This window comes from Eubalaena glacialis, chromosome 2 (genome assembly GCF_028564815.1).
Source record: "Eubalaena glacialis isolate mEubGla1 chromosome 2, mEubGla1.1.hap2.+ XY, whole genome shotgun sequence".
Classification (NCBI taxonomy): domain Eukaryota; kingdom Metazoa; phylum Chordata; class Mammalia; order Artiodactyla; family Balaenidae; genus Eubalaena; species Eubalaena glacialis.
The window spans coordinates 119,692,681-119,706,335 of record NC_083717.1 but is presented as its reverse complement, the minus strand read 5'-3'; the positions used below and the strand labels follow the sequence as shown (position 1 = coordinate 119,706,335).

Sequence of the window (13,655 nt, the reverse complement as noted above, 5' to 3'; positions counted from 1 at the left end):
GTTACCTACGTGGTGTTATTTTAATTTGAAATAGACATCAAATATATGGTTTCACACACAGTATGCATTAAAACAAGGATAACTTTTTTGCGTAGTCATTTTTAAAGTCTATTTAATATAAAAACCTACTTAATATTAAATTAGTAAATAGTGGTATAAGTGGTACACAGATAGAGCAAATATCATGAAGACCTTGAACCAATGAGCAAGACACTACTGGTGAGGGTACAACATCGTGAAAACTTGCTTTCTGGATTGGGAGCCTGGGCACACAGGGCTCTGCCCTCTGACCTGAAGGCTAGACAGTGGAAGGCATCTGGGCTAACAGGTCCAAGATGAGCACAGTCTGCACTGAGGAACGAGCATTCAATAGTAACAAAAGGAAATTTAATTCAATATAAATTCTGTTTCATCACATAAAGGAGTGGTATATTATCCTTAATTTCTGTTTGGAGACAGAGATTTTAAGAAAATTCCCTCTGTAGAGAAAGAAAACACCTTCACCCCACCCTTAAGGCTAGAACCCCATCAAGAGGCCCAGCTGCCAGCTGTGGGACAGGCTGCAGGCGCTAGGAGAGCACTGTCCCAAAGCACAAAAGTAGGTGGCTGAAGCTCCAGGGTGGGAGGCTGAGAGTTGCAAAACACTGTAAAACTTCTCTTTTCCAAGCAGTTCTTTAAAATTCTAGTCTGCCTGCTCTTTCTGGCTTGATTGAATTAAAGTCAAAGATACAAGTCCTTTCCCAGGCTTCTGCCTGAACCAATGGAAGTGGAAAACTGTTTTCCTTTGAGAAGTACAACTAAGAACAGCATGTGCTCTCCCCTGGATACACAGGAATGAAGGACTCTGGTCCAATGTATATGGGCTGCTCACGCCTGTTGAAACAGAGAACCACAGACAAAGGAGATTTATTCATGGTTAATTCTTTTTTGAAAGAACTTCCTTTTCGCAATCCACCCAGGTGAGCCTGGTAACTCTAACCACCCTTCTATAACTTTCAGATTTATACAGATTAGTAGGATCTGCTCTTTTTTATTCATATCGTCAAAGCCCGCCAACTCAGCACAGCTACCAAAAGAGAACCAGGCATGAAACTCCCAAGGACTTCTCCATTTTTCCATTCACCAGGCTCATGAGGACTCAGGTTGGAGTCTGAGAGCCCTCAGACACTACCAGGCCAAACAACTTGTTTATCTGAGTGCATATTCACATATCTGCTGTCACAGGAAACTGAGAGGCTCCTCAGCTAACCAGAAAGTAGATCCATGCCCCAGGGCACACACTCACACAGCCTCCTGATCTCTGAAGAGGTAATGTGGAGAGAGACCTACACCTACTGTTTATCTCCTAGATTTTTCTCTTTCCTTTCTACTTATATAAAATCCTTGAGCATCTACCATGTACAAGTTATACAAATTGAATAACTAAAAACATTCCTCCTCAAGGAAATCCTAGAAAGATTCTTTTCTCTCCTGTCAGTGCAAAACCGTGCTAAATGAGCTGGTGTGTATGAATCGAGTTATTGACACTGTAGCTCAGGATAATCATCTTATATCCGAACCCTGCTCCATAATGCTTGTGTGGATTCTTCTTACAATTTACATTAAATTATACAAGAAGCAAGGTATTGGTATTTTTCTGTGCATAATGTCTATAAGATAAAGAAAACAAACAAGAAGGACATTAGAGTCCTTTCAAATATTTGAAGAGAGTAGATTGACAGTGACACTCAAAGTAGTGAAGCAAGCAGCATCCCATGCAAGTAGGAGACAAGATCTGTCAGTCAAGGGACATTCCCTCTGTGGTCTAATAGTAAGATGAAACTCTGAAGGGAAAAGACTTCCCTACCCAACTTATTTTAGCACAGAGACCACTGAAACCTCAAATTGAAATAACTAAGAAGAGAATTCTCCGGTGAAATGAGAATCTGGCTAGCTGGGGTGCTTTTCACAAGGTCAGAACAACTTCCTCCTTTCTGAATACTCCATTGACTTGTACCAGCTTGAAATCAGTTCTCCCTTGTGCTTCTATTCACTTCTTGACCCTGTCGATAGATTTTCTTTCACATGTAAGACCAAATCATATGGTCAGTTTGAAACTTTATATGATTCAAAATATCTAATCAAGAATATGTACTCGCTTCCCTTCTTATCAAAGTTCCCACTGAGATAAAATTTACAAGTATAAACAGGATAATGCTAAATCCATAATGTGAAAATAATAAAAAGGTGAAAAATATCAACAATTCCCATAAGATAGAAAGTACATGTGAGCATACTGATGGGTGAGACAGAGAGGGAGAAAACACTGCCTAGAATGAACTAAGAGAAGATTTTATTGGAAATGCAAGTGAAGGAAACTTACTCCTCAGGAACCTGTAGAGATTCTGGACTGAGAAAGAGAATAGGTATAATGTAGGGCAGGAGGGACAGAACATGGGGACAAATTGAAGGTCAATATGTGGAATAGCTATACTAGTCTCCCTCTGTGCCCTCCATCCTGATACTGTGCTTATATGTGAGTAGCATAGTAGACCAGCCTGTACGTGGGCATTTGATGTTCACTAAAGTTGAAGTAAAACACCTGGAATGCTAATGTTTCCTGTGAGTAGTTGAGAGTTAAGCCACCTTCAAATTGATATTAGGTGCAGGGGGAGGGGAAGGAACAAGTTAATAACCCGTTCTCTGCTCAGTCATCCTAAAAAGAAGCCTGCCATGTAACATGGTAAGTCCACATGCCCAGACTACTGGTCAAGCATCCCATTCAGGAAGAAACCTTGTGGAGAACATGGACACAATGAAATATGGAGTCCATCCTGCTACCCAGCCCTTCATTCTTAAATATAAACCAAGAAAAAAGTGACACTATTCATTTATAAGTATAGATATGGTATCTCTTTCCATTCCTGGAAGCCCAGAGTCTTCAACTGTGAATCATCAGAGTCGCTTATACCTGGACCAAAGTTATGGCGGAATGTCATGCTCTATGGTTTAGTATGGGAATGTAGTATTTCGAGAATGACCAAAGGAACTAAGAGAATAATATGCTGGTGTCTTGGTCACTACTCTCAAAAAATCTTGAGTCTTGGCTTTGAATAATAATTTTCATATTTATTTTGATTTTTTTTCTCTTAACTGGTTTACCCTACATTACTTCAATTCTTTCCGATTTGTAAGACCAGCTTTTTAAACCTCATTAAATGAAGAAAGAAATTAACATTTTAAATACAATAATTATAAAGTCTATCTGAATGCAAACCATGTGATAAGAGAGTTCCATGCTAGTTGTAGCCATTGCTGGTGCCCAGCCTAGATCCCCTTTTCCAGGCCAGTGTACCCAGTCCCCAGCTGTTGCAAGTGTTGGCTACACTTGTCTCACACTTGCCCTCTTCCCCAGAAAACTGATCTATGCCAATAAAGGTCACCATTCTCCAGTAGGGTATACCCCTGCTCAAATGACTGCTTTATTCTGGGGTACAGAGGTCAGCTGTCTGGCCCCCTTGATTCACGGTGGGAGGGATCAATTCTATGGTGCTCTTCATGCTTTTCATGCTCCAGAGATCCCCATGAAGTCAGGCTGGATCAAGAGTCCAGCTGAGCCACATCCATGCCTAGCCTTTTCCTTTCCATCTTAACTTGCTTTTCTCAAAAAATTATGGATACAGGAAACCCCAATTTAGGCTTTGCTTTTAAGGAACTCAAGACAATATGCTACCTCCTTTAGTCCTAAACCAATCCTGAAATACGTATAATAGTATAGCCTAAATTCAAATGGCTCATTAGTGACAAACGATATTCAAACCAGCACCACAAACCAGGTTCTGTCCAGTGGCACCAGAAGGCACACAAGAAAAGCGGGATGAGAATTTGACCATCTTGCTTCCAGCACAACTTCATGCCGTTTCTCACTGCCTTTCAAATGTTTTTTCCACGATTTGGAAATATTTGTAAGTCATAAGTCTGCAGGCTGAGAATATGAAGCAAATTCTGATTGGATCGCATCATTTTAGTCAGGGACTATGTGAACAAAACCGAATAAAAATCTTAATTCCTCATTTCCAAGTTGTCCCACTCTTTGGACTACATAAACAATGTCATGTCTAACAGACCACAGCTTCAGCTTTACAATGAGTGTGTCTTTTAATTTTTTTCCCTCTAATTCAACTTTAGATTTTTTATAAGGCTGAATTTCCATCAGGTCAAAAACATTTTTCCTGGACTTGGGCGTAAGTTATAGGACAATTCCACAGTGCAAGTGAGTCAGGAGAGGGGGAATATTCATATCCTTGCTGGTGTTCTCAACTCCCCTCACCAACATTTTCTAAAACATCCTCAGTACCATATGCTCTTTGATAATTGATCCATGTAGGTCTTTATTCACCATAACAAAGCTCCTTGGTGTCTAGAGTTTTTTATTCCAGATGCTACTCAGAGATCCTTCTCAGGAAATCTGAAGTCATTCTATGCTCCCATACCCTGCTGCAGGTATGGGACATTCTATAGCTGTAGCTAATTCTACCATCTCCAGCCATACTCAAGTACATAGGAACCAATACACTCTCCTCCAAGTCTCAAGCCAGGAACTTTGAGTTCTACTCAGCCTTACTCAAAAATGGTAGCATAAGCCTTCTCTGATCTGAGCCCCTGCAACTGTCCAGGCTTTTTGTTTCAACCAGTTCTCACTTTCTGACTCTAGTCCTTCCATCCACTCATCAAATGTATCCTTATCTAATCCACCAGTGGGGTAGCAGTTGAGGGTGGAGATGGGGTGGGGGATCTGTAACGAAAATAACTCATGACTTACAACTTTTTTAAAGTAGTTGCTTAAGACTCCTTTCTTTGGCATTTCTGTTTATCCATACTTGTTTAAAGTAATGAATATCAAACACCTTGAATAACTACATGGGGAAAGAGCAAGGTGGACGAAGAACAGTGAGGGGATATCTCAGTTATCATATTAAAATACTGTTGTCATATATAAGAGCATCGTAATACCAACCCCATTGAGAAAATTTGTGGTATAAAACTAGAGTACAAAGAGAAGACTGGAAAATATTTCAAACAGTCATTCAGACCAAATTGTGTCTTTAATTTCCCTTCAGAGTCAATTATTTTCAGCATTATAAAAATATTTCCCAACTAATTTTCTTGTCAACTGCATTATTATGAACTTTCATCAAATCTTTAACCGTGGTCATTTTTAAGTCTTTTGTCATTTACAGACAGTTCTGGGTGTACTCTGATGCTTTTGTAAATATGTTCCTATAAAAGGGTTTCATCTTCAGGAAATTCATGGAAAAGACTCTGACAAGTACAGGTTTCTGGTACCTGACTGTACTGCTGAACTGAATGAATAAGCATTTTCAGAACTCTAATGAAAAACTGATGAGCTCATAAAAGTGCTAACAAAAGATCAAGATGAAAAAAAAAATTAATTACATGGGACTGAGTGAACTGATGAGGATGAGTATAATTTTTGTGACTTTCTGGTTGAATTTAAAAAAAGAAAAAATCCCACAAGAACTCAGAGGCAAAGAATATACAAATCAATTTTCACTGCAAAGTAAAGGAGCTGTTGCAGTGGAGGATTACTGGACTGAATGTCAATATTATGACATAGTATGAGTGTGTTTCATGTTTGGTAATTGCAATCATTGTTGCTTTTGTTGTGGTCATCCATGTACAATGCTTGGTGTCAGTCTATTTATCTCTTGTAAAAATAAAATACAGTGTGTGTGAAAAAAAAAAAAAAAAAAAAAGAGTAAATCCAAGCACTACAGATTGATTTTCAACATATGCATATTTGTATTGTTGACTGCATAGAATATAAATCGCATTGAATTAAACAACTTGAGAATTTAAAAAAAAAAAAAAAAAATTTCCCTCTGTTAACTCTTAATTCTCATTTTCATCTAGAAAGCAAACAGAATTGCTGTGCCCTGCAGCCTAAGCTCTACATCAGGCATTGCTGGGGCCCCATCAGGTTTGGGTACCGACTGCAGGTGCCTGGGGAGCACTGTGTGCTCACTGCACAGAGGTAGGTGGCTGAGTCGCTGGGCTGGGAGTCTCTGATGAGCAGGGAGACGTACTGGTTGGCTTTATTGACCTGGGCTGTATATCTTCCTTCCTCTTTGTCATTATTCAACTGTCCATACAGGAGCAACTCAGGGCCTTTGCTGGGGTACTGTCTGTACCACATGAAGTACTGAGAAGCACTGTCAGTATAAGTGCAGTTGAGAGAGGCGATGGCTCCCTCTGGAACATGCAGAGATGCAGGGCTCTGCTCCACTCCCTTCTGTTGGCTCCTCATCCCTGTGCAAAGACACAACGAATGGTCAGTCGAAGAAGATTGGCTGGGTAATGGACGCTTCCTCTGCAGAATGTAAGTTATCTTTTCACAGGCCTCCCACCTCTACCTTCCCTTATTTAAGGGAAATAACATTCATGTTTCTATCCATGGGCCTACAATACAGAATGACTCCAAATACTTTACTTTAGGTTCCCATAGAAATGCCCCAAACTCACACGTTAATTGAAACCACAGGATCACCAGTAAAACTCTTGAGGATTTCATCATTCTTTCCTCCCCTGGTTCACTGCGGATTCAAATTTTATACCCTAAAAAAAAAATGAGTCGAACTCAGACATTTCTAATTCTTCTGCCTTAGAAATCATAAAAAGAATCTGTTCTACCAATGAAAACAAGAGATTCTTTTCACCACCCCTGCTACACCACCGAGCTCCTCCTCTCATATATACCTCTCACTCTCTCTCTCTCTCTCTCTCTCTCACACACACACACACACACACACACACACACACACACGGAGGAATACATGAGAGCATTCCTCAGAGTCTCTGAGAAGACACTGCCATCTTGTGGACTCAAGACAGTGATCAAAGAAATATTCAAAACATAGACCCTTATTATGTGAACTGATGAAAGTAAAACTCTGTCACTTTAGTTAAATTAAAAATTTGAGAATCATATGGTCCAAGTCAATGTGTGTGGGGAGAGCTTGACGTGGATGTGGATGTGTTTTACATCAAATGCCAATGCTTGTGTGAGCAAAAGCAGTTATATCAAATGACCAATCCCTCACACTAAAAAACCAGTCCTGAAGTATTCTATGATATGATAGAAGTCTGGGTGAGGCGCTTGTGATTCAAGGAGAATTTAATATTGTGTAGCTGTTCTCCACATCAGGCCAGACACCTCCTTTCTCATTTCTCCACCTCCAATTTGTAAAGAAATCTATTCTAACTCAAAAGAATCCTTTGAAGACACAATGGCCTAAAATCTGACTGATGAAACATGTTTCCATCTCACAACCTGGGCATATTTTTAACAAGGTCAAGGACTAGAAGAGATCGGGATTCTTCATTCCATTTTACACCAATGGCACATCTGTGTGGAAACAGTGCTTACTTGGGCTGGAAGTAGTAGATGGACCTGCCTTCAGTGCCTAGAGTGTAAATAAAACGCGATGCACCTGTTCATGTGTCTAATTCTTCTTACTTCCTCTTCTTGTACACAGCACTGGCATCTAGGAATCAATCTCCAAAGTTATGGGTCTGGTATCCCTCTCTCTGTCTTTCCATCCTACCTTAACCAGAAAACCAGATTTATCAGAGCACGATCCGTGCAAGAAGCATAATTGGGTCTAACAGAGAAACAAGCACAGACAACTACTCTTCCTTCTTATTTCACCACGTGCCTCATGTCCTTGTAGAAGCTGGTGGCTAGAGACCAGCAATGCAGCAGGTCCGTTTCTGCTTGACAGCCAGGTAAACAGTATCCATCAAAGATGGACTGGTCATGTCCTTCCCATTCCCACCGACAACTGTGTAGGAAGTAAGATGAGGGAGAAGATGCTAATAATGAAATCCTTTTCTCTACGAGAACATTGCCTTGGACAGAAATCACACAGCCGTTTCTCACTTTCTCCTCATCCTAGAATCCTAGTATACTTATGTCAGTAAATTTGACAATGTCCCACAGGTCTCTTAGGCTCTGTTCATTTTTCTGCATTCTTCTTTCTTTCTGCTCTCTGACTGGATAATTTCAATTGGCCTATCTTCAAGTTCTTTCTCCTGTCAGTTCAAATCTACTGTTGAATCCCTCTAGTGAATTTTTTCTTAGAAAATATTCTCTGTGTAACAACTTCTCTGCCCTGAGAGAGTTCTGAGTTATGGGAAATATAGGCAAGCCCGTTGCCTTAGTCCTTCACGAGCCCCCCAACAGGTCAAAACAATCAAGTTTTATTCTTCGATGACAAAGTGCTCTGCTCCCTCCACCACCAGGAACCCACACTGGGAACGCAGGCGGCCATCTAAAAACTGTCATGGATCCAGTGATTAGAAGATGGAACAAGCGTTACATTAAAATACCACAAAGCTTCCCTACCAGGTTTCGGTTACCTTTTCCTTAAATATTTGCTTGTGTGCTGCAGACCTTTCTGTGGTGTTTGGCCAGAGTGTGCTGATTAATGTCTTAAAGTTTTATATCTTTCTAGGCTGTCCTCTTCCTGGTCCTTTGGCTAGAGAGAAGACTTTTCATGGACTTTTTTGTCTGCACCTGTTGGCATTTCCAGGATTCTGGCTTCTCCAGGACTCACTTGGGTTATATGAGGCAAAAGAAAACTCAGGGAATTCACTGCTCTATCATTCCTCAGGCCCCAAGTTCCTACATAGCCTAGCTTCCTCTCTCCAAATTCTTACGTTTTGTTTTTACATGTGGTCCAGGGTTTTAGCTGTACTTAACAGGTTGAGTAGAAAAAAATACACCTACTCCAACTTGCCAGAAGTGGAAAGCATAATGCTTCTTTCTTTCCCTGAAGGGCGAACCTCTGACCAGCTTGGTTAGTACACCTTACTGGTAGTGGCCCATCAAAATGGCATTAAAATTTCATTCTTGTACAGCAGTCTAGAATAAATGGCTGGTCCTAGATCATGGATAAATGATTATCCATGATCATGATTGATCATGGGATAAACGCGGTCCTAGATCATGAAGATAACTACCATTTATGTGAGTACACGGCTCTAAGAATTGCTTACAGTGGCCCAGCAGGCCCAAGGTGGTGAATATAATTGTTCTCTGTAAATGGCATGAAAATGCCCTTGTCCTTCTTGTTCTTTATCCTCCTATACAAAAGTTCTGAGTGTGATTAGGAAATGACTAGAAAAAATGACAAAGTTATAGTGGCTACAATGGTCACACCAGTTTTGTGGTGTTGGAAAAAGAGCAACAGCCCTGGTACCAAGGAAGGGAGAAACTTCGACCCTGGAAGGTTTGTGTTTGTGGCAGGGAGGGGCATTAATGCCATCTTTGTATGCTAGACCCAGCACTGCAGCCTATCAGAACAACCACATGGTCTGTGAAAACAGAAAAACTCATATGAATACGGCTTGTCCTGGACTATTCTGCTGTGCTTGACACCATCAATGGATGCTGCTCAACATGGATTCCCATCCCTGTATGTCTACAAACCTATAAATCAGCACAACCTTGTTTCAGTACGACTGGTACAAACATATATGCTTCTAATGTCTGAGCATCCTGAATTATGCCTCACGAATGACACTGCTCATATAGCTTAACCAAAGGGAGGTAATGATGACTAATTAAGCTTAACAATGAATTCACAACTGGATCGGGGACTTCCCTGGTGGTGCAGCTGTTAAGAATCCGCCTGCCAATGTAGGGGACACAGTTTCGAGCCCTGGTCCGGGAAGATCCCACATGCCACGGAGCAACTAAGCCCACGAGCCACGACTACTGAGCCTGCGCTCTAGAGCCTGTGAGCCACAACTACTGAGCCCGCCTACTGCAACTACCAAAGCCCGCGCGCCTAGAGCCCATGCTCTGCAACAAGAGAAGCCACCGCAATAAGAAGCCCGCTCACCGCAACGAAGAGTAGCCCCCGCTCACCGCAACTAGAGAAAGCCCGCACGCGGCAGTGAAGACCCAATGCAGCCATAAATAAATAAATAAATAAAATTTATTTTTAAAAAATCTAGTCTCCTATAAAACATTTCTACTAAGGCTAATTATTTGAATATGTTCCCTAAGGAGACTTTCTTTTTTTTTTTTTTTTTTAAACATCTTTATTGAAGTATAATTGCTTTACAATGGTGTGTTAGCTTCTGCTTTATAACAAAGTGAATCAGTTATACATATACATATGTTCCCATATCTCTTCCCTCTTGCATCTCCCTCCCTCCCACCCTCCCTATCCCACCCCTCTAAGTGGTCACAAAGCACCGAGCTGATCTCCCTGTGCTATGCGGCTGCTTCCCACTAGCTATCTATTTTACATTTGGTAGTGTATATATGTCCATGACACTCTCTCACCCTGTCACATCTCACCCCTCCCCCTCCCCATATCCTCAAGTCCATTCTCTAGTAGGTCTGTGTCTTTATTCCCATCTTGCCACTAGGTTCTTCATGACCTCTTTTTTTCCCCTTAGATTCCATATATATGTGTTAGCATACTGTATTTCTTTTTCTCTTTCTGACTTACTTCACTCTGTATGACAGACTCTAACTCCATCCACCTCATTACAAACACCTCCATTTCATTTCTTTTTATGGCTGAGTAATATTCCATTGTATATATGTGCCACATCTTCTTTATCCATTCATCCGATGATGGACACCTAGGTTGCTTCCATGTCCTGGCTATTGTAAACAGAGCTGCAATGAATATTTTGGTACATGACTCTTTCTGAATTATGGTTTTCTCAGGGTATATGCCCAGTAGTGGGATTGCTGGGTCATATGGTAGTTCTATTTTTAGTTTTTTAAGGAACCTCCATACTGTTCTCCATAGTGGCTGTATCAATTTACATTCCCACCAACAGTGCAAGAGTGTTCCCTTTTCTCCACACCCTCTCCAGCATTTATTGTTTCTAGATTTTTTGATGATGGCCATTCTGACCGGTGTGAGATGATACCTCATTGTAGTTTTGATTTGCATTTCTCTAATGATTAATGATGTTGAGCATTCTTTCATGTGTCTGTTGGCAATCTGTATCTCTTCTTTGGAGAAATGTCTATTTAGGTCTTCTGCCCATTTTTGGATTGGGTTGTTTGTTTTTTTGTTATTGAGCTGCATGAGCTGCTTGTAAATCTTGGAGATTAATCCTTTGTCCGTTGCTTCATTTGCAAATATTTTCTCCCATTCTGAGGGTTGTCTTTTGGTCTTGTTTATGGTTTCCTTTGCTGTGCAAAAGCTTTTAAGTTTCATTAGGTCCCATTTGTTTATTTGTGTTTTTATTTCCATTTCTCTAGGACCTGGGTCAAAAAGGATCTTGCTGTGACTTATGTCATACAGTGTTCTGCCTATGTTTTCCTCTAAGAGTTTGATAGTGTCTGGCCTTACACTTAGGTCTTTAATCCATTTTGAGTTTATTTTTGTGTATGGTGTTAGGGAGTGTTCTAATTTCATACTTTTACATGTACCTGTCCAATTTTCCCAGCACCACTTATTGAAGAGGCTGTCTTTTCTCCACTGTATATGCTTGCCTCCTTTATCAAAGATAAGGTGACCATATGTGCGTGGGCTTATCTCTGGGCTTTCTATCCTGTTCCATTGATCTATATTTCTGTTTTTGTGCCAGTACCAAACTGTCTTGATTACTGTAGCTTTGTAGTATAGTCTGAAGTCAGGGAGCCTGATTCCTCCAGCTCCATTTTTCGTTCTCAAGATTGCTTTGGCTATTCGGGGTCTTTTGTGTTTCCATACAAATTGTGAAATTTTTTGTTCTAGTTCTGTGAAAAATGCCAGTGGTAGTTTGATAGGGATTGCATTGAATCTGTAAATTGCTTTGGGTAGCAGAGTCATTTTCACAATGTTTATTCTTCCAATCCAAGAACATGGTATATCTCTCCATCTGTTTGTATCATCTTTAATTTCTTTCATCAGTGTCCTATAATTTTCTGCATACAGGTCTTTTGTCTCCTTAGGTAGGTTTATTCCTAGGTATTTTATTCTTTTTGTTGCAATGGTAAACGGGAGTGTTTTCTTAATTTCACTTTCAGATTTTTCATCATTAGTATACAGGAATGCAAGAGATTTCTGTGCATTAATTTTGTATCCTGCTACTTTACCAAATTCATTGATTAGCTCTAGTAGTTTTCTGGTAGCATCTTTTGGATTCTCTATGTATAGTATCATGTCATCTGCAAACAGTGACAGCTTTACTTCTTCTTTTCCGATTTGGATTCCTTTTATTTCTTTTTCGTCTCTGATTGCTGTGGCTAACACTTCCAAAACTATGTTGAATAATAGTGGTGAGAGTGGGCAACCTTGTCTTGTTCCTGATCTTAGTGGAAATGGTTTCAGTTTTTCACCATTGAGGACAATGTTGGCTGTGGGTTTGTCATATACGGCCTTTATTATGTTGAGGAAAGTTCCCTCTATGCCTACTTTCTGCAGGACTTTTATCATAAATGGGTGTTGAATTTTGTCGAAAGCTTTCTCTGCATCTATTGAGATGATCATATGGTTTTTCTCCTTCAATTTGTTAATATGATGTATCACGTTGATTGATTTGCGTATATTGAAGAATCCTTGCATTCCTGGAATAAACCCCACTTGATCATGGTGTATGATCCTTTTAATGTGCTGTTGGATTCTGTTTGCTAGTATTTTGTTGAGGATTTTTGCATCTATGTTCATCAGTGATATTGGCCTGTAGTTTTCTTTCTTTGTGACATCTTTGCCTGGTTTTGGTATCAGGGTGATGGTGGCCTCGTAGAATGAGTTGGGGAGTGTTCCTCCCTCTGCAATATTTTGGAAGAGTTTGAGAAGGATAGGTGTTAGCTCTTCTCTAAATGTTTGATAGAATTCGCCTGTGAAGCCATCTGGTCCTGGGCTTTTGTGTGTTGGAAGATTTTTAATCACAGTTTCAATTTCAGTGCTTGTGATTGGTCTGTTCATATTTTCTATTTCTTCCTGGTTCAGTCTCGGCAGGTTGTGCATTTCTAAGAATCTGTCCATTTCTTCCAGGTTGTCCATTTTATTAGCATAAAGTTGCTTGTAGTAATCTCTTATGATCGTTTGTATTTCTGCAGTGTCAGTGGTTACTTCTCCTTTTTCATTTCTAATTCTATTAATTTGAGTCTTCTCCTTTTTTCTCTTGATGAGTCTGGCTAATGGTTTATCAATTTTGTTTATCTTCTCAAAGAACCAGCTTTTAGTTTCATTGATTTTTGCTATTGTTTCCTTCATTTCTTTTTCATTTATTTCTGATCTGATCTTTATGATTTCTTTCCTTCTGCTAGCTTTGGGGTTTTTTTGTTCTTCTTTCTCTAATTGCTTTAGGTGCAAGGTTAGGTTGTTTATTCGAGATGTTTCCTGTTTCTTGATGTAGGCTTGTATTGCTATAAACTTCCCTCTTAGAACTGCTTTTGCTGCATCCCATAGGTTTTGGATCGTCGTGTCTCCATTGTCATTTGTTTCTAGGTATTTTTTGATTTCCCCTTTGATTTCTTCAGTGATCACTTCGTTATTAAGTAGTGTATTGTGTAGCCTCCATGTGTTTGTATTTTTTACAGATCTTTTCCTGTAATTGATATCTAGTCTCATAGCGTTGTGGTCGGAAAAGATACTTGATACGATTTCAATTTTTTTAAATTTACCAAGGCTTGA

General features: G+C 40.0%; 2 gene segments (V, D, J or C); both read right to left on the bottom strand.

The window, feature by feature from the left end:
- Positions 1-13,655, bottom strand: part of LOC133084268 (T cell receptor alpha chain MC.7.G5-like) — a 610,392-nt gene that overhangs the window by 482,225 nt on the left and 114,512 nt on the right.
- LOC133085771 (T cell receptor alpha variable 12-3-like) lies at positions 5,951-6,595 on the bottom strand. The segment is given in 2 exon segments: positions 5,951-6,309; positions 6,523-6,595. Coding segments are annotated over 2 exon segments (411 nt in total).